Here is a 22,094-nt window from a genome sequence, read left to right on the forward strand (position 1 = left end):
TTGGCCTTTGCTTTCCTGGCATCAGTGGGAGAAAGGAATCAAGAGTGCCAGTCCACCGATCAGGGGCCACGTTAACTATGGTCCAGAGAGAATACCTGGTCATCACTGTGGCCCAAGCAGCAGTTTTTTAAGGTGTTCCCTTATTCAAATACATGAAGAAAGAGTGAATCACTTGAGAGTAAGGGGAACACTAAGAAAGTTGTGTTTGGATGGAATTGATGAGATTTTGAAAAAAAGGTGGAAAGTTGAAGGAACAAAACCAATAAATGAATTGGTGTGTGGACATGGTTGAAGCAAGGATAGAAAGGTATAGAGAGGAATGGCATTGGTATAAATGAGATTTAGCTATATCTTATCTCATGCCTAGTTTCTTGGTCTTACTACAGATATTCCTCACTTAATGACTGCAGTTTGGACTGGCAACTGTCACTAAGCAATGCAGTCATTAAGTGAAACATGTGGCTGCACCTGACTTATGTCAGTTCTGTTGTGATTGTTAAGCAAATCATCGGTGGTCATTAAGTGTGATGTCATGTGACCGTGACGTGCAACTTACTGCCAGCTTCCCTATTGACTTTGCTTGTTGGAAACCAGCTGTGAAGGTCACAAATTGCAATCACATGATTGCGGGATGTTGTGGCCATTGTAAATGTGCACCGGTTGCCAAGTACCTGAATTGTGATCACAGCTGTCACAGCATTCCCGTGGTCACGTAAGTTCAAGAACCAGTCATAAATCTACTCTTTCAGTGCCGCGTAAGTTCAAACAGTCGTTGAAGAAGGCAGTCATTAACGAAGGACTACCTGTATTTCTTACTGTGTTTCTGTGCTTCACATAAAGTTGCTTACCCCCCAAAAATAGGTATTTACGTCTTATTCGGCTTTATTATTTGATTATTTAGTGTTGTTGGCTTGTTTATGGGAAGAAGGAAACTACGATATGCATCATGGGAGGGTGGAGATGGTAATTGCTATATTTGTAACTGCTGCAAAGAAGATAGAAGTCACTTCTTTAGATATCTTGCTTTTTGTTACTCTTCACTTTTTCTTACATCAGACGATTAAAAAAGCAATGCTTCAGAAAGCTGTGGGATTTTGAAGGGGGAAATTTTAAAAACCACCAGATCAATATATATGCATATATAATCTGATTTTAATTTACATGTCTCAAACAGGGTGGAAAACAAACGCTTTCCTACCCTGATAAGGCAACTGTGAACTATGATAAACTTCAAGAGAGTCAAAGAAGATTACACAGGATGTAAAAGCAGTAGTTTATCCCCCCTCCCTTTTTCCTCCCAACCCTCCCCCCACTTCCTCCCGCTGAACCCTGCGCAGTCCATCTTCACCATTTCTTCTTGTGCTCATCCATGGAAACCCCCCCAGGTCCCAATGCCACAACCAGCAGCAGGCCACCTATGACAGACATGGTCTGGAAAAAGTCATATTTGAGGAAATCGTGAAGGGGCCTGTAGCTGGGGATCTGCCAGAAGGCATTCTGGATCAGGTTGATTATGAAAAGCCAGACGACCAGAGTAAGAGCAGCAAGCTTGGTCTTGAAGCCAATGGCTACCAAAATGGTAAGGGCCATACCAAAAATATCCTGGAAAATCTGGGGAGGGAAAGGACAAACGCAGCGCATTAGCTCATTGCAGCTTCTTGCCTCAATGGCAAGTTTTCTCCAGACCAAAAATGTACCAAAGGTACAACCCCAAGATTTCAGATTACCCAAAGTATACTAAAAAAACAAGATAAAATTTAAATATAAAACAAATTTTGTGACTCCTTATAGTTCTACATTATGCAAATGGACATGCATTTGTTTATTTAATATGATTTACAATAGTCTTGCTGCAAATGTTAGGAACAGCAAAATGTTATGCAGTGGTTCTAAACCTATTCATTTTGAAATTTAGATGTTTTAAAATACGTTACAGACATAAACATTAATATCTGTTTCATTCTATTTATGAGATTCTGAAATTCCATACCAGCAGCAAAGTGTGATGATGACTATAAAATACACATGGTCCTTGGAAATAACGAATGCTAATGATGTTTTAGCAAAGGAGTCACAGGATAGGACCAAAGTTCAGATGGAATTTAAATTCTAGAAGATTGTCCCATTCTTGACCTTCATTACTACTGGAATCGCAGCAACCTGGACTTACAAACCCAAACAGCAGTTGCAATTCACTGGCTAGGAGACTTCTTTAAAACTGAAAGACCCAATTAATTATCCTCTCTAACCCTGAATAGGTTAATTCGCGCTTAGTATTAGTGAATACCTAACAATCCCTTAGATAAAAAATAAACAAAATGGCATGCCACTCACAGTGAAAGCACTGAGTTCAAAATGCAGGAGTGTCATGAACATGAGAACAAGGAGTAACCGGCCACCAAGTTGCATGTACTGCCGTGGTGAGACATCATCCACAGTAGGGACTCCAGCAAACATAGATTTCCCCTCAGAGCGAGATTCTGCAAGTAACAAAAGCAATCCACCCCCAAGAGCCAAATTCCTACAAACAAGAGGGGGGGAGGGAGGCCCAGTATCATTCTGCAGGTCAGAATGGAAATATTAAATGGCATATGTTGCAGCAGAGTCATATCCGGCACCCAGACTTTCCTTAGTAACCTTTTGTTACTTTCCAACCTCTGTAATATTTACTAGGATGCATTTGATGTTTTTTTTCCATATAGCGTATATCTCTAAGTAACATGTATAATTCTGGCCTGTGTGATATTACCACTAAGAATTCCATTCTGGGAATTAGCAAAGTTATCCCATATTTAATATGTAAGTATTTCAAGAAAGCTGGACAAGATGATGTAGCTCTCTTCCTTTTTCTTACTGCTTGACTGATAGATGCCCATTCACTTTGAACTGTGCTGAAGCATTATGGGAATCTTCCACTTCCTAACTATAGAAATCCAAGGAAGGAAGGAAGGACGCTGATGTTTCTGAATTGCCCTGGCCATTTATTATGATGGCACTCAAGTCTCTCATGGCAAAGGGCTCTAGCATCAGATTGCTCTGGGTAGCAACTCTCCTGCCATCCTGGCTTACAACTGATTCAGACTGATTCATTTAGATCAGTCACCATAATAGAAAGCAGAATGGGGATCCAGTGAAGGCATAACATATAACCTTTCACAAGTTTGGTCAAAAGTATTCAAAGAGTTAAAGGTAAAAGAGTCCAGTGGCAGGTGGTTTGTGTGCTTTATTTCTCAGTGTTAGCTGACATTTTCTCAATAGGCAGGGTTCATGTAGAGACAAATTTAATTCAAGAGTGCTAAATGAAGGGGACCAAAACAGAATTCAGCTAGAAGCTTCTAGAGGAAATCCTCTGGAGAGCAGAAATCACAGGGCAGGTAGATATGTGGTATTATCAAGCTGTGCCTGGTTACCGAGCTGTGTATCCCTAAACTGCCATCCTGGGGCTAGCCGAGTGTTTCTCAACCTTGGCACCTTTAAGACAAGTGGACTTCAACTCCCAGAATTCCCCAGCCAGCATGGCTGGCTGGGGAATTCTGGGAGCTGAAGTCCACTCGTCTTAAAAGTGCCAAGGTTGAGAAACACTGGGCTAGACCATCCAGCTTCCCCTTCCACTCACAGGAATTTGTTTCCATCAACAGCCTGTCAACAGGGCTCTTCTTGGGCATCCATTTGAAAAAGCACAGGACTTTTCAATTAAGATTAGCACCCTTACTTTATATGAGTACAGGGATAAGGAATCTTTGCCAAAATATCTAACTGGTTTTCCTTGTGAAGACAGAACACATAGTGCCTTAGGGCTTTACTTACCTCATTAAGAACTTGAGGTCCCATAAAATACTGTAGACAATTGTCTGAAAAACAAACAGATGCTGGGAGATAGTAACTATGAGGACACCATAATCATTTTGGCTGAATAGCCATTAACAATTATTGCAAGTTTCTGGAATTCACTTTTGGAATAGGAACCATTTTTCTTTGTTAAAGAAAAGTATGCATGTTATCTGGACACATTCATACAACATATCTGTGATTTAGGCTTGGCTCTTTCATCCTCGGCTGGAATCTGAGTCATCCTTGGGATGACGAATCAAGTGGCATTCCCCCCCCCCCTTTTTAAATGATCAAAAGCACAGCAGCTCAAGCAAAAGCAGTCAGGGGAACTGCTCCTTAGGAGGCAACTGAGTGGGAGAGTTCCAATTTATAGCCTCCTTAAGTCTGGAGAAGAGAAGTAGTAGCTAATCCTGGTTTAATTCTTCCATCTGGTTTGGGACAGTAGAACCTGGGTCCCCAAACTTCTGGTCCAACACCTTCACCATACACTACATTTCTTTCTTGTCTAGGAAATCCATTTTTAAATGTATTATTAAAGTGTTGAAATAGAGTATGAAAAAAGCAAATATTGAAATGCAAAGAAAGTAGAAAAAAGGGGGGGAAAGGAAGATAATACAAAAAAGATTACATTTAATTAAAAAAAATCATAGTGAAAAAGAAAAAGTGGATTACATCCTCCCCTTCTCTCCCCTTTGTACCCCCAACCATAAGCCATTGTTTAGATATATGAACTTTATATATCAAGCATTAGTAATTGTGTTTAGTTTCTGATTAAGTCCTAAAAAGGTATTCCAGATATCTAAATCTGCCTTGCTCTGTGATATATTGTATGTAAGACAGCCATTCTTGTTTGAACTTAAACTTGTATTATGGATATATAATGTCAATTTTGCCACTGTAGCATATTCTCCAGTTTTAGTCTCCCAGTCCAATGTCTTAGGCAAGATATTTGTTTTCCTGTATTGTGTCAGGTTTATTCTTGCTGTGGTCAACATGTATCTTAATAAATAATTTTCATTTATGTTTTCTGGGATTATGCCTAGCAGAAACATCTGTGATTTAAAAGAAAAAAATCACATATTTCTTTCCAATACTTTTTGAGATTTTTTTGCATGGCCATCACTTGTCATAAAAGGTTGTTCTTTATTATGGCATTTCCAACATTTGTTGCTTTATCTATCTTGGCAATCATAGACAGTGTAACATTTTATTTATTTATATATCAAATTTGTCACGGCTCAACTCATTAAAAAGCGACTCTGGGTGGTTTACAGAGAAGATAAAATCAATTAAAACACAATATAAAAGCATACCATCTGTAGAACATTTTAAAACCAGTTTTTGGAGTAAATTTTATTATTTTTTCCATAGCTATTCCTACTGGTCCACTGTAATTTCTTCTCTTAAACTTTGCATCCATTTTATGATACAGTTTTTAATTTGTTCTGTCTGTCATATTTCAGCAGCAATTTATAACTACGTCCCAGTACATGATCTTGGTTTTATATAAGAATTCAAATGCTTTCACAAGACAGAATTTGAAATGTTTGAAGTGCTTTTCTGGGAAATTTAATACTACAGTACAAAAAACTGCAGTAGTATCAAGGTGTGAGGAATTCCAAAAAGACAGCTATGATGATCTGCTAATAACAAAGAGCCTGATGCTGTCCTAAAGATTTACTGTATTGTGGTAGATTTTCATGGGACAAAGAATAATGAAGCACAGGAGATAGCAAGAATTATCTTAATGCCAGGCGCAGAGCAAACGTGTGCTGGGTAGGAACAGAATGCTCTATTTACAAAAGCAATCACAGGCAGGTGGTACCATCTTTAGAGACTGCTGTTTCCAGCTGCTGCTATTGTACAAGGGAGCCCTTATGTTTTTACCTTATACATTTGGACTTAGCGAACAAACACTGCCCCCCTGTGCTCTCCTCTGCAATCAATGGCTCTTATTTCCACAGCTTAGAAATCCTTTTCTTCCCTTCTTTTTGAGCAGTGTACTCATGAGGACTAGCAAAGTCCTCTCCAGCCCACAGCAGCATACTGCTCTGCACAATATATCTGACATTTTATTATTCCTCACATAATAAATCTGTGATGAAAGTAGAACAACTTGGGATAATGTGGTGATAATCACAAGTTTCATGAAAAAAACATTCTGAATACACTTCCCCCCCCCCCAAAAACAGAAGCTACAGGGAAAAAACATTGTCAGAGGATCATTTAATACGTATTAACTAATGCTAATTGGTAACCTTATTTATGTTTCTAGGCAATAAGTATATCGATAGCCATAACATGATATATTTTTGCAACACATATGGAAGTCTGTATGATTCCTGTATATATTAAACTTGAATACGATTATGAAATGTAGACTTCTTCCCCCAAAGGTCTAAACCCTCTGAATGAATTGCAGCATACATTCTGTTTGTGGGATTTGGATATTGTTCTGTACAATCTCCAACTTACCTGCATAAAAATAATTCCAAATAGGCCAAAGCATGCATAAGGAACAAACTTTCTTGCTAGGACAAGCACACACCCAACTAAAACAGAAAAAAAGAGTAACTTTGGTAACAGGAAAAAAAATGCACCAAGAAAATAAAATACAGAAACGATCTCTCTCGTGGTTGTTTCCAATATTTAGCCATAAGTAGCTTTATTAATATTTTTTGTTTTTAAAAACTCTAAATAATTTGTATGTCTTCTCACTCTATTTCTACATCCATCAGGGACCATCTATTGCATGAAGTAAGTACACACAGGCACACATAAACCTTAAGATCATCAGGGGGCCTTTTATGACTTCCACCTTCTACCTTCTATGACTTCTACCTAATAATAATTGCGTACCGGGGCAGCACCTACCAGATCTAGAAAGCTACATGATCAGTACTTAAGCACTAATCAGACTGATTCTGATTAGCACTTTGAAGGAGAGCATTAGAGATGTTGGCTACGCCAGAAAAAATATCCTAGAAGGCAGTGGCAAATGACTCCTACATTTTTGTCCAAAAAGGACATGGATCCAGTTAGAGTTCCATTTGACTCAAGGGAATTTCCACCTCTTTTACTGTCTTTTTAATGCCAGATAGTTTTTCTTTTTTTACTAAAAAAAATTACCCAATAAAGGTCTTTTTCTGACATAGCTGCATTTTAACTTTTGTGTTCTGCATTTTACTTTTATTTTTTTTAATTGAAATTGGCTCTGAAAGCCTTTGCATTAAAACTGCAATAAATAAGTTTTCTCATGCTCCAGGTAAGCGCTTAGGTACTGTTTGGGTCACCTTTTTCAATTTTGCTTTTTAATTTTTGTTGGTGGATTTGCATTTTTTTTTCCTTTTTGACAAATAATAATATTTTATTATACTGTTGCAAAACATACATAATACATTACATTATTTCAATACAGTGGTATTTGTACAATACTGATTAAAGATTATTAACACTCTAATATTTAGATAACAGACCACTGAAGATAAAAATAGATAGAAATATATCAGTATTAATTATGATTTAAAGGGTCAAGGTTAATGAGCGTAAGATTATTTAGCTTTTTCATCCAGAATTGAATATAACATTATATTGTTGATAGATATTTTAATAAGGTGATATGGATTTTAATAGGTATGTGAAGAATATAGTGATATTTGTGATTTTTTTTCTTGTATTTTATTGGTGTAAACCACCAGGAGTCTTTTTGCATAAAAATTTCTGGAAAAAAATAGATAAATAACAGGCTTTTCTGGATTGTAATTATGCCATAACGAATAATATTTCACTCTTTCTCCAGTTCAAGAGAATACATGTGGAGTTATCCTTATTTTATTAAACTTGAAACAAACCTGTAATATTTTTTTAACCTACTCTTCTTCCAAGAAACTCAGGACAACTTAAGTTAATCCAATTTTCTACAGTAAGTTTCATACTGGAGTACAGATCTGAGTTTAATTAAAGACTGCAGTTTTGTTCTATTTTGGAATAAGCTTTAATTCACTCAGTGGTACTGAGCGTGAACAATACAGGTAGTCCTTGCTTAACAACCAGTCATTCAGTGACTGTTCAAAGTTACGGTCGTGCTGAATGAATGGTAGTTATTTATGCCCAGTCCAAGTTACAGCCGTTGCAGCACCTCCACGTTCACATGACCAAAATTCAGGTGCTTGGCAGCCTGCCTGCACTTACGACCACTCCCCACCCACCTATCTCCCCCATCATCTCTGCCCTCTGGATTGACCTGCACTCTGCCATCTCTGCTGCCCGGTGCTCTGCCGCCCCCAACTGACCTTCACCACCTTCTTGCTCCCGCTGCTGATGAAGTGCACCCAGCCTGGCCCTTTGCGAGGTAGCTGTTGGCTGTGCGAGGCCTTCTTCCCAAGGTCATGCGTGGCGGTTTCCTCATGAGATCTTGGGAAGAAGGCATGGAGAGCAGCTGCCTCACGAGGGGCCGGGCCAGGCCAGGCGTGCCTTGTCAGCAGCGGGAGCAAAAAAGACGGCAAAGGTCAGCTGGGGTGGTAGAGCACAGGGCGGCAGGGACCTCAGAGAGCAGGGTGGCAAGAGTGGCTGTGGCTAGGGCTTCATGCAGCTTTGCACCACGCTGCTGGGCTGAACTGGGGCAGAAGTTATTGCAGTTACTGCAGAAATACAAAAGTTATTTATCTCATGTTTTTTTCTCATGTCCAACACTCTATCCACTATCCCAGTAGTTTTCAAACATTTTATATGAATTGTGTAAATATTCTATTAAAATCCTGATTCATTTTAGCAAACTGAGTTTTCATGAATGCAGCCTGAAGGTGGGGGGAGGATAAACCCACTCTTCTAAGTAACTGTTGTTTCCAGCTACAATTATCCCAGGCCTTGTGGCTTCATCCTGTTGTCTCACATCAAGACAGACACCAACATTCACCAACAGTAAGAACAGTCTTGTTTACATTCAGAGTGATGTTCTTAAGCACCAGCAAATCACATCCTAAAAAACCAGAAAAGGAATTCAAACATGGCCCCAATTTCTGCATTAAATTTATGGAGGATACCACATCACTGTCAGTCCTCTTCCTAACCCCCAAAAGAGGAATTCTTACCCAGCTGTCCACACATATTGATTAACACAAAAAGTGTGGCTAAAAGTACACCGCTTCCCCAAGACATGTTGATGTAGTCCCGTTGCTCATTCCACTGGAACCACATCCTGATGCCATCTTCCAAAAATGTGCTGATCAGGCAGAGGTGAGCCAGATGAGGTAGGTAGTGCTTTGTCACACGCAAGAACTAAAAAAACGGGAGAAGGGGAACAGCATTAGAGAGCCGTAAGGACAGAAGTTAATTTTAACAACAAAGTTGGCCAAGGGATCTTTGGATCTTTGAGCATTAAAAAGCAGTTGTTGTTGTTTAGTCGTTAAGTCGTGTCCGACTCCTCGTGACCCCATGAACCATATTGCGCCAGGCCTTCCTGTCCTTCACTGCCTCCCTGAGTTTGCTCAGTTTCATGCTCATTGCTTCAATGATGCTATCTAACCATCTCATCCTCTGCCGTCCTCTTCTCCTTTTGCCTTCAATCTTTCCCAGCATCAGGGTCTTCTCCAAAGAGATCTCTCTTCGCATTAGGTGACCAAAGTATCTGAGCTTGAGCTTCATTATCAGTCCTTCCAATGAACAATCAGGGTTAATTTCCTTTAAGATTGACTGGTTTGACCTCCTAGCAGTCCAGGGGACTCTCTTCCCTCCGCTCTTCCCCAGTAGCATATTGGACACCTTCCGACCTGAGGGGCTCATCTTCCGGCGTCATATCTTTTAGCCTTTTAACATTGTTCATGGGGTTTTCTTGGCAAGGATACTGGAGTGGGTTGCCATTTCCTTCTCCAGTGGACCACATTTTGTCAGAACTCTCTGTCATGACCTGTCCGTCTTGGGTGGCCCTGCACGGTATAGCTCATGGCTTCACTGAGTTACGCAAGCCCCTTCGCCACGACAAGGCAGTGATCCATGAAGGGGAAAAAGCAGTTACACTTACCTAATTTACAGATGCAAAACATACAGTTTTACTCTTGATGCAATGTCATCACTTAGTATTAGGGTCAGAAGAAGGTCATTACACCTCAACTTTCAGACAAAATTGAAACAAACTATAGTTAATCTACCAGCTACTCTGTTTATTCTTTTCATTCCACCTGAATATTTTCATTTGCCCCTTCTAAAATGTGTACTTAAAATAAGGTAATGTAATAAAGTAGGAGTGGATAGAAGCAAGATGAAGATCTACTGATGGTGTTTTGGCTCATTTTCACACGATCAGCAAGATGATGGATGACGATGATGATAATCATAATCATAATATTTTTTTATTAAATTTATATGCTGCCTGACTCCCAGAGACAATGGGTGGTTAAAAATTGTTATAAACATTTAAAACAAAACAACACAAAACAAAACAAAAAAAAGAGGAAAGGTGGCAGAGATGATAAATCTGGATGGGAACAAAGAAAAAGAAGATTCACCAAAAGCCTGGGTGAAGAGCCAGGTCTTCAGGACCCTTTGAAACATCAGTAGGTGGGGGCCATTCAAATCTTGAGGGCGGGATTTCATTCCAGAGGGCAGGTGCTGCTACAGATAAGGCACACTTCCGGGATGCCAACAGATGACATTGTTTAACTGAAGGAACCTGAAGTGCCCCAACCCTGCCAGATTGGATTGGATTGGATTGGCCAGGCAGATACAATGGGAGTCAGGCATTCTCATATCTCTATGGAGTTTCACCTCCATAGAGTTTAATGATCACAACTAAAATTGCCAATTAAAAAGCAATACTCTCTGCCATAGCTGATTTTTACTATTTCCTTCTCATCCTGTCTCAGTACAGGTAGTCCTTGACTAACGACCACAATTGGGTCTGGAACTTCCATCACTAAGTGATGTGGTTATTAAATGTGTCTCGCCTGATTTTACAACCTTTTTGCTGTGGTTGTTAAGTGAATCATGTGGTCATTGTTTAAGTCCAGCTCCCCCCATTGACTTTGCTTGTTGGAAGCCCCCTGGGAAGGTTGCAAATGGCGATCATGTGACCCTGGGATGCTGCAACCGCCATAAATACATGCTGGTTGCCAAGCACCTGAATTTTGATCATGTGACCACGGGGATACTGTGATGGTCGTAAGTTCAAGGCCCGACTGTAAGTCGCTTTTTTCAGTGCTCTAGTAACTTCAAATGGCTGTTAAACAAATGGTTGTAAGTTGAGGACTACCTGTATTTCCCTCCTACAAAACATGAGCACTAACTAACTGCCTTTATTAGAGCTAAATGCAATTCTGCCTGCTAGTTTAGAATATTGAATTGGTATCCCTAATGTGTAGTAACTCAGATATAGATATGTAGTTGTAGACAAATATATATAAATAAATAAATAAATAAATAAATAAGCAGGTTACCTCAGTACATAGGTCACAAGATGCAGTACATAATTGGTTCTACTACTAAGCATTATATTGTTCTTAGATCCAGTTGGTAGACATGTACATACCAATTCAAAAAGAATGTAGATCCTGCAAGCTTGACCTTTGGAACAAATGGCTGCCTAAATAACAATCAGACTATTTAAGTCTTGATTTTTTTCATCGGTTTCTAAGTTCAGTGCTTTTAGATGAGCTGCTTCCAGTTACTAATCAACATGGTCTGCTTTGTTCCGTCAAGAATCTCAAGTTTTCTTCAGTAATTACCCATAATATGAGATTTAACTCAGTGTAGAATATAGTTTTTAATAGTACTGTAAATACCTTTGTGCAGGGTGTTTGCCATCTGCCTTGGTGAGCATAAATCATGAAGGATACTTACTTGTAATTCCTCACTCTAATTAATGAATCGCTTGTTCTTCTACTTTAGAAAGTCTTTCTTTCTCAAGAAATAATCTATTTAGCTGTGATTTCAAGTCAGACAATTTTGTTTTAATCTAGCTGTACTTCTGATTCAAGATGTTTATTTTGACATTTATTACCCAGCAAAAACAGACTGTGTGGACAAAAGAGCTAGTATTTATAATTATATGAGTATACAACACTGAGCTAGTCAATAATCAGATTTCAAAGAGATTACTATATATTGCTTTATTTAAAAATCTGTTTCCTTAGAAACCAATTTTATCTACTTTAAACAGTGACCTACAGTGTCTGATTAAAGGACTGAATATATTTACTTCTCTATGATTCCTCTAAAACCAGTTATATAACCTGTGGGCTCCTGTCCAGAATCCAGAGAGAACCTATTTTTGTTCAGTTATTAGTCAGCAGTACTATATTGCTAGTAATGTACTGTATTTTTTGGTTTAACTTTTTACTGACTTTCCCAGATTTTGGGTCAGGCTATAAATTAATCTTCATGGTAAGCAAGGGAAATGTCAACATTTATGACTGTATATTAAAGGCTGAACTCACATAGCAGATACAAGAATGCATTTGGGTTTCCATTTCATATCATGCAATTTCTACACTGATACCGCTGATTTTTTTTTAAAAGATTCAAGGTTTCAAAGTTGGGTCATCCACATAACTGCATTAAAAAAAGTTGAAAAGATAGAAGACAATTTCTACTTCTGGATTACTGAGAATTGCTCTTCTCAACATGTTCCTCTCTATGTTGTTATTCAGCTTCAGATTTCAATGGATATCTCCATACACCCTTGCTATTTTGTTTCTTTGACTGCTGTATATAATATTTGAAAACAGTGAGCTCTTTAAGAGAATTATCTTTAGAATTATGATTCATGAAATTTGACGTGGGAATGAGAAATAGGCTCAGAGCCTTGTGAGGAGTGCAGCATACACGTGAGAGAGAGAGAGAGAGTGTGCGCTCAATTCCTTTGCTCTTCCTTCTTTAGTACTGATGTGATAGGTATGTGCATTGTTGTTCTTGGGTGGTCAAAGATTAAACTCAGAGAACAAACCATACACAGTTCTAGCCTATAAAGCCAATGTACCCTTGGATCCATTTTAATAGCAAAGAGGGCTGCCCTTTCACCCTTTCAGGGTGAAGGTATAACATATTCTCTGGCCAACACTGAGTGGGCATACAGACACAACTCTCTGCATTTGCCATTTTAAGGCAGAGGTGGGAAATCTGCAGCTCCTTAAGTTCCCAATTTGCAGCCCTCCAAGCTTTTTCTGACCATGGTTGTTCAAAACTGAGCAGTTTCCTGCCATCTTGAAATGGGAAATTATAAGCTCTACAATAGGTACATTATACTTAGAAACATATATCCCCCCCCATTTCCCCCACTCGCTATTGTGATGTGGCCTCACCCCCTTTGCAGCCATGAAATCTTCTAAAATATTAAATGTTCTGTTATCTCCCTCTATACAGGCTTTCTGTAAGAATAAGTACACTTGTTAGGAATCTGGTCCTACTTATCCTCTCTCAGCATACATTTTTATTCAGATCTCTTGGATGTCTGCATTTGATAGCAATATATGGAGTATGGCTGCAACATTTAGTTAGATGAACTAATTTAAAACGTATTTCTGATTAAATGGCTTGTATTTGAAATTATTTTTAACCCAATTTGGGTGGTAAATGCAGTTTTAGATAAAGCGTTCCTGCTTTTCACTATATAGATTTTATTAGTCTTAGACCTGTTTCTTTCTCGCAAAAGAATGAATGCTTTGAACAAAATGGACCCCAAACACTACTTATGGAAGTATTAATATAAAGAACTAATACAAATATAATTGATCAATTAATTCAAAGTCATAATTCAATGATGAAGATAAGTGACAGCCCTAAACTAACCTCTTAAAGCAACTTCAGAAGTTATACTAAATATGGTAGAAAATGTAAGTCACTCTTGCCTTCCGGTCTTGCTGAATAATTTACCTCATTAGAGGCAACTGATATTTATCAGTTTTGGCTTTTTTTTACATGACATTTAAACTAACCATTCCAGTTAGATGTAATTAAATGTGCAAATCAACATTTCCAGACTTCTAAGTTAGAAATTATTGTGTTAATATCCTATCTAGAGCAAATTTGAAGTGGTGGTTAAGGTGCTGGCCTAGAAACCAGAGACTGTGAGTTCTAGGCCTCGCTTAGGCATGAAAGCCGGCTGGGTGACTTTGGGCCAGTCACTCTCTCTCAGCCCAACCTACCTCACAAGATTGTTGTTGTGGGGAAAAAAGGAGGCAGGAGCATTAGGTATGTTCACTGCCTTGAGTTGACCAAAATGTATTTTTAAAAGGGATAAAAAATAATAATAATAATAATAACAACAACTAAGACTGATTAGCAACCATTATTTTAGGAAGAATATCAATTTATACATCAATCAATCCAGACACAGTGAATTCAATATGGAGTGTCAACATGGATCATGTGCATACTGTACTCATATACTGGTCTTGCACTAATATGTATGCTTGTTTTTTTTTAAAAAGAGGCCTGTATTATATTTTTGAAAATAACAAAGAAAAATTGTAATCTTTCATATTCAAAATGTGCTGATTGCCAAAAGACACAAAGGCAGGACATAGCATGTTTTGTTCATCTTGCTGACTAAATGTGTCTGTCTTCCAAGCATATGTTTGGTTAAGTATACCCCAAAGATTAAGAAAACAACTCTTCCACTAGGGAAATATCTTATATGTATATCTACAAAGAAGTTCTTTAATGATATCTTTAAAAAATATATCTGACAGTAGATTGACAGATCTAATTTAAAATATGCACATTTATACAAACATTAAAATCATCATCTTTAGTTCCAGATTCATCTGGAAGAACTGAACCACTTTGCATGGCTACATATTCATAGGCCATCACTGATGTAAATGAGCATCCCACTCCATGCTTACATATGTAATTTACTCTCCTGTGCCCACTGTAATTAAAGTGTGGAAACGTACAGTGGGTGCTTGCCTCTGAGCACACACTGAAAATTAGATTTATGAAATTACCTGCAATTGTGGTATCTGGAATGACTTCTGCACAGATGGGTTCAGTACTGTCCACTTACAGGAGACAAGAATAAATGACCCTAGGGCAGCTTGAACCCAACCTTGTGGCAGCAGCTCCTTTGATACACTCATAACGTGTTTGTGTGTGTGCCTTCGAGTCAGTGTTGACTCCTGGACTAGTCCCTGCAGTTTTCTTGACAAGATTTCAGAAGTGGTTTGCCATTGCCTCCTTCCTAGAGCCGAGAGAGAGTGACTGGCCCAAGATCACTCAGATGGCTTTGTGCCTAAGGTGGGACTAGAACTCATAGTCTCCCGGTTTCTAGCCTGATCCACAACATAAAGGCCATGAAAAAGGTAAATGTCAGGATGAACAGTATAAGGATATATTACTTTAATTTAAGATGCCCTGTAGTTCCTAGGTGGCACAGAACCAGAGGCAAGTTTCTTACTCCTGAGCATAAGATTGCAACCCTTTGACATTATCAATTCCAGCACTGAATTCCATAACCAACTGAAACAGATTGCCTAAATAAGGCATGGGCTGCATGCCTTGCAAAATCTCAGCATCTCTCTTAAAAGCATACTCTCTCTCTAGGACAAATGCATAGGCTACACCACAAGAGCTGTCAAAGAGTCACCATAACAGCTGTCTAGCTGAGTTGTGTGAGATGTGAGCCAGAAAGTCTCACCTCTGTTGCGCATTCACTGAGTAGCTTTAGGCAGGCAGCAGTTCTTTTCAGGTCCCCTTTCCACCATACCGTAGCAATGCTCTACCTTACACTGTAGTTATAAGAACCAAGATAATGTGCTTAACGCACTTCGAAATCTGCTCATTATGGAATAATTTTATTTATTTTTATTTATTTAAAAGATTTGCATGGCCATCCATCTTAAACACAACTTTGGGCAGCTCACAACAATAAAACCCAGTAACTATAAAATCATAAACCATAAAATCAAAAAACAAAAACTCGATGTCTCAGTCACCCCCTTGGGATGCCCCATAATCAGCTCCAGATACCCTTATTCTATCCCGGTGCCTGGGTAAAAAGCCAGGTCTTGATGGCCTCCTGGAAGGCTAAAAGGGGGGGGGGGGGGAAGGGTGGTCCCTAAGGTAAGGGCAGCCACGCTTCCGAGATCCCACTAGGTGGCAAGATTTCAAGGAAGGGACCCGGAGCATGCCTACCCTATCCGATCTATAGGACGGGCAGATACTCTCGGAGTAAATAACCTGACCCCGTGCTACGTTGGGCTTTAAAAGGTGATAACCAGCACCCTGAATTGCATCCGGAAGGAAACTGGGAGCCAGTGCAGCAGAGCATTAGTAGGACTCAGTCATGACAGGGTGAGCTTTTTCTCACCCTTTCTGGTAGGTGATCCAGAAGCTCCACACCTACATCTGCCTCATCGGAAGAAATTACGACCTGTTACTCCAGGGAGGCGGGGAAGAGGTGTGGAGAGAAAGTTCAGCCTTCCCCCTCCCGAAAAGCAGGCAGGAGACTCAAGAGGGAGGACCCCTCAACGCCTCAATGGCCAAGATCGCGCTTGCTCTCCTTGGAGGCAGAGCCAGTTATATTACCCTACACGCAGAAAGGGTCTGCACCGCTTCCACCCCCGTTCCTGGCAAGCATGGTACACCGCGGCCCGTCAGTCTCGCCGCGGGCAAGAAGCGATGGGGAGGGGTACGGGAAATGGGAGTGCTGCACCGCTCCCTCCTATCCTCAAGAAATGTGGTACGGTTCCCCTCACAGGCTCAATCGCGGGAGAGTATCAGGCCACACCATTCAAACTCGGGAGGGGGAGATTCTCACCTGATCAGCAACATCTTCGGCGGCCCCCATTAAATCGCCGTTAGGCGCCATTGTGAGCCAAGCCCAGGTACCCACGCGGGCTCGATTGCTTTCGGTCTCTTTCCTTCACTGAAGGGCTCCGCGAGAAAGTGGGAGGGACCAGCACACAACCAATCACAACCAGGACCTGCTTGTCCCCGCCCCTCCGGATCACGTGGATTTGAGCCTCCGTTGCCACCGAAACAAGACCGGATTGGTTGTTGCCGTACAAGGTAGATATAGGACGGACAGACAGGCTGAGAGTGCCTCGCATAGACTTACGATAACACTCAACTTGTCCGGGAAGTCCCAAGCTAAAATTGAGCGGGATTCCCATCTCCAACTCTAACCGTTATCGATGAGTGTAGAGTATGCAGGGATTTCCTCACAGATATGGTAGCCGGATACAGCAACGTTCCTCTAGTAGGGTGAGAACTCGTACCCTCGCGTCACGCTGCTCTTCATTTTTATCTCCCGTGCCTGTTGCCATGGCAACATTACAAAATGGGTGCTTCAGTCTCTCCTCAGAATTGAGAGTATTTCTCAAGAGCCAGCAGAGCGAAAGTAAGTGAAGAGTAGTGCCACGTGTACAAGGCTACTCCCCCCATAAATCGCGGAGGAAATGACACAGTACTTTTAATGCCGTATCCTTGGTACTTTGATGCCGTATCCTTAGGGTAGAATACGTTTCCCAGACAATCCGTCAATCACCACATTCATATGGCATATTAAAAGCATATCCTGAGGGAGTGTCAGCACTCTGCGCATGCTTCCTACTTGGTGGGATGTATTTGCCTGCAAAGTAGTCTCAGTTCCTGGCTTTCACAGAATACCATGAGCATGTTTAGGGCAAAAATGGGCATTCGTTGCACCTGTGGCATATTCCCCCCAATATGCCAGAAGTGATCAGTTCTCCTTAGCATATGGTATGGATACAAGTCTACGCCTTCTCTATCTTACTAAAAAGTTATGTGAAAGCCTTGATTGACCATGGTGGGTGGTGTAAGTCAATATCCGTGAGCCCATCTGATGATGACCACAATAAGTTATGTGGAAGATTATGATTTGAATGCCAGATAAGTAAATAGTGAAGGACAAGGAAGGAAGATGGATCTTTGTGTCTGTGAAACTAAGAATAAGGGGAAAGATATATGTGAGTGAAAGTGTGACAGTCTGATATGTGGAGTCCAGCTATTGTGTTTTAGATCCATACTGGGTGCAATTCAAGGTCCTGGTTATCACCTATAAAGCCCTACATGGCATAGGATCGGGTTATTTGTGGGACCGCCTGCTCCAAGGGTAACTTCCTGTCCCAAAGGCTCCCCAACAGGGAGGGCACGCTCCAGGTCACCTTATGGCACACAGTGTCACCTTACGGGACCTTGGAAGTGTGTCTTCTCAGTAGCAGGACTGCTTTTTGGAACAGTCTTCCCCCAATATATGGTTGGTCCTGACCCTGTATGCCTTTAGAAAAACAGCCATGACCTGGCTCTTTCCCTAGGCCTTGGGGGCAGGATGAGTAGAGTCCCAATCGGATGAGTTACAGTATATTTAGTCCTGGTCATCATTTTATTGTTTTAGTTAGTTTCTAATGTGATACGTTGTTTTCCGTTGTGTTTTATGCTTGTTGATGATATTTGCTTCTGATGAATAGAGTCACACTATTTGAGTTGGGTGACTGTCTAAATGCTCTAAATAAATAACTAAATAACATCAGACAAAATTATTAGGCTGTCAAAGTGGGGAGTATTTGAAAGCTCAAACTGTTAGTTATTTTGTTCATATCGTATTTTATTTCCAGATAGATGAAAAAGTATTAGGTTCAAAATACTGTAATTTGTAATTTGTGACTTTCAGAAAGTGAGTGGCATTTGATATTTCTGCTCAGGTAGCAAAACATCTTGCTGCACACAAAACATGGGAATATCAAAGCATGATTGAAAGAAACAAATACACACATACCCAAACAACACAAAGAGAGATGTTGTATATAGGCTTCAATTTATGAAAAATACAAAAAGCATGATACTGTATATCCATGTTACTTTTTCTCTCTCTGGCTATAAAGTAAGCCAACTCCTCCATATGGCTGCTCCCAGAGATACAAACACATATATTCCAATCCCCTGATCACATTTTGTATTAATTTATACCTGTTCATACTTGGTGGTTGTTTTTTTTTAATTTATTTTTTCTCTAACACATGTCTTTAAATTAAAATATGTACAAATTTCAGCCACAGAGCTTTGGTTGTTTATATATTATGGACCCAAGATTGAACATCGACATCTTGGGAATCAGCGAACTGAAATGGACGGGAATGGGTGAAATTAATTCAGGTGACCATTATATCTACTACTGTGGCCAAGAAACCCTTAGAAGAAATGGAGTTGCACTCATAGTCAATAAGAGAGTGGGAAAGGCAGTAATGGGGTACAACCCAAAAACGACAGAATGATCTCAGTGCGTATCCAAGGGAAACCATTCAACATCACAGTAATCCAAGTCTATGCCCCAACCACTGATGCCGAAGAAGCTGAAGTTGACCGGTTCTATGAAGACCTACAACACCTTCTAGAACTAGCACCAAAAAAAGATGTCCTTTTCATCATAGGGGATTGGAATGCTAAAGTAGGAAGTCAAGGAGTAATCGGAATAACAGGCAAGTTTGGCCTTGGAGCACAAAATGAAGCAGGGCAAAGGCTAATAGAGTTCTGTCAAGAGAACAAGCTAGTCATAGCAAACACTCTTTTCCAACAACACAAGAGACGACTCTACACATGGACATCACCAGATGGTCAATACCGAAACCAGATTGATTATATACTTTGCAGCCAAAGATGGAGAAGCTCTATACAGACAGCAAAAACAAGACCAGGAGCTGACTGTGGCTCAGATCATGAGCTTCTTACTGCAAAATTTAGGCTTAAATTGAAGAATGTAGGGAAAACCACTAGACCACTCAGGTATGACTTAGATCATATTCCTTGTGAGTACACAGTGAAGGTGATGAATAGATTTAGAGGATTAGATTTGGTAGACAGAGTGCCTGAAGAACTATGGACGGAGGTCTGTAACATTGTACAGGAGGCAGCAACTAAAACCATCCCAAGGAAAAAGAAATGCAAGAAAGCAAAATGGCTGTCTGATGAGGCATTACAAATAGCTGTGGAAAGAAGGAATGTGAAAAGCAAGGGTGAAAGGGAAAGATATAAGCAACTGAATGCAGATTTCCAGAGAATAGCAAGGAGAGATAAGAAGGCCTTCTTAAATGAACAGTGCAAAGAAATTGAGGAAATCAATAGAATGGGGAAGACTAGAGATCTCTTCAAGAAAATTGGAGATATCAAAGGAACGTTTAGTGCAAAGATGGGCATGATAAAGACAAAAAAGGCAGGGACCTAACAGAAGCAGAAGAGATTAAGAAGAGGTGGCAAGAATACACAGAAGAACTATACAAGAAAGATCTTAATGTCCCTGATGTCCATGCTGGTGTGGTCACTGACCTTGAGCTAGACATCCTAGAGAGTGAAGTCAAGTGGGCCTTAGGAAGCATTGCTAACAACAAAGCTAGTGGAGATGACAGTATTCCAGCTGAGTTATTTAAAATACTAAAAGATGATGGTGTTAAAGTGCTGCACTCAATATGCCAGCAAGTTTGGAAAATGCAACAGTGGCCACGGGATTGGAAAAGGTCAGTTTACGTTCCAATTCCAAAGAAGGGCAATGCCAAAGAATGCTCAAACTATCGCACAATTGCACTCATTTCACATGCTATCAAGGTTATGCTCAAAATCCTACAAGCTAGGCTTCAGCAGTACGTGAACCGAGAACTACCGGATGTACAAGCTGGGTTTCGAAGAGGCAGAGGAACTAGAGATCAAATTGCCAACATTCGCTGGATCATGGAGAAAGCACGAGAGTTCCAGAAAAACATCTACTTCTGCTTCATTGACTATGCAAAAGCCTTTGATTGTGTGGATCACAACAAACTGTGGCAAATTCTTAAAGAGATGGGGGTACCAGACCATCTTACCTGTCTCCTGAGAAATCTGTATGCGGGCCAAGAAGCAACAGTTAGAACCAGTCACGAAACAACCGATTGGTTCAAAATAGGGAAAGGAGTACGACAAGGCTGTATACTGTCACCCTGCTTATTTAACCTATATGCAGAGTACATCATGAGAAATGCCAGGTTGGAAGAATCACAAGCCGGAATTAAGATTGCAGGGAGAATCATCAATAACCTCAGATATGCAGACGATACCACCCTAATGGCAGAAAGTGAAGAAGAACTAAAGGGCCTCTTGATGAGGGTGAAAGAGGAGAGTGTGAAAGCTGGCTTGAAACTCAACATTAAAAAAACTAAGATCATGGCATCTGGACCCATTAATTCCTGGAAAATAGAAGGGGTAGAAATGGAAGCAGTAACAGACTTCATTTATTTGGGCTCCAAGATCACCGCAGACGGAGACTGCAGCCATGAAATTAAAAGACGCTTGCTCCTTGGGAGGAAAGCTATGACAAACCTAGATAGCATATTAAAAAGCAGATATGTCACCTTGCCGACAAAGATCCGCATAGTCAAAGCTATGGTTTTTCCAGTAGTAATGTACGGCTGTGAGAGCTGGACCATAAAGAAGGCTGAGCGCCGAAGAATTGATGCCTTTGAATTGTGGTGCTGGAGAAGACTCTTAAGAGTCCCCTGGACTGCTAGGAGGTCAAACCAGTCAATCTTAAAGGAAATCAACCCTGATTGCTCATTGGAAGGACTGATAATGAAGCTCAAGCTCAGATACTTTGGTCACCTAATGCGAAGAAAGGAGTCTTTGGAAAAGACCCTGATGCTGGGAAAGATTGAAGGCAAAAGGAGAAGAGGACGGCAGAGGATGAGATGGTTAGATAGCATCACTGAAGCAATGAGCATGAAACTGAGCAAACTCAGGGAGGCAGTGAAGGACAGGAAGGCCTAGCGCAATATGGTTCATGGAGTCACGAAGAGTCGGACACGACTTAACGACGGAACAACAACAACAGACTACTGCAATTCACTATTAGCAAATGACTCCTACTCAGTTCACAAGTAGGATATAATGGAATTATGTGGTCCTTGATACAGCATAACCTACACTAATATGGCAGAAGATTTATTTCCAATTTAACATTATAAAAGATTTATGTAATGAAATTAACTAGTTAAACCAATTACTTATATGTGATCTCATAATATGCTCTTGACAATTGCCACCACCATATAAAATAGCATGTACACACTAAGATACAGAAGAACAAACCTCTTAACTAGCAAATTGCTAGTTAAAATAATGGGCAGGAAAAGGGTTGTTTATTGAAGAGATCTCTTGGGGTATATAATACATTGACACATTGTAGCTTTGATTCTAAAGCAAATTCTCTAAGCGGGTCTTTCAACCTACAGTATTCTGTGGTTCCTTAAATACGGTACATCTGTGCTATTTCTCTTCTGTAACAGAAA

General features: G+C 40.1%; 1 protein-coding gene across 1 annotated transcript; it reads right to left on the minus strand.

The window, feature by feature from the left end:
• Positions 1 to 1,117: 1,117 nt before the first annotated feature.
• LOC103060366 (surfeit locus protein 4-like) lies at positions 1,118 to 16,740 on the minus strand. Its single transcript, XM_007425850.4, has 6 exons — positions 16,583 to 16,740; positions 8,922 to 9,108; positions 6,307 to 6,383; positions 3,808 to 3,851; positions 2,335 to 2,521; positions 1,118 to 1,611 (listed from the first exon to the last, which is right to left on the minus strand). The coding sequence occupies exons 1-6, from the start codon at positions 16,631 to 16,633 to the stop codon at positions 1,345 to 1,347; spliced, it is 813 nt and encodes a 270-aa protein (XP_007425912.1). The 5' UTR covers positions 16,634 to 16,740; the 3' UTR covers positions 1,118 to 1,344.
• Positions 16,741 to 22,094: the final 5,354 nt, after the last annotated feature.

Source organism: Python bivittatus, unplaced genomic scaffold (assembly GCF_059951505.1).
Source record: "Python bivittatus isolate LINGU-HERP-01145 unplaced genomic scaffold, Pbiv_v1 ctg000220_np1212, whole genome shotgun sequence".
NCBI classification, from domain to species: Eukaryota; Metazoa; Chordata; class Lepidosauria; order Squamata; family Pythonidae; genus Python; species Python bivittatus.

Coding starts and splice junctions, on each gene's coding strand:
- LOC103060366 (XM_007425850.4), bottom strand. CDS start 16,633: ATGGCGCCTAACGGCGATTTAATGGGGGCCGCCGAAGATGTTGCTGAT. Junction 6,384..8,921: donor CAATATGTGTGGACAGCTGG/GTAAGAATTCCT, acceptor TTTCTGTTTTAG/TTGGGTGTGTGCTTGTCCTA. Junction 3,852..6,306: donor TTGGAATTATTTTTATGCAG/GTAAGTTGGAGA, acceptor TTTGTTTTTCAG/ACAATTGTCTACAGTATTTT.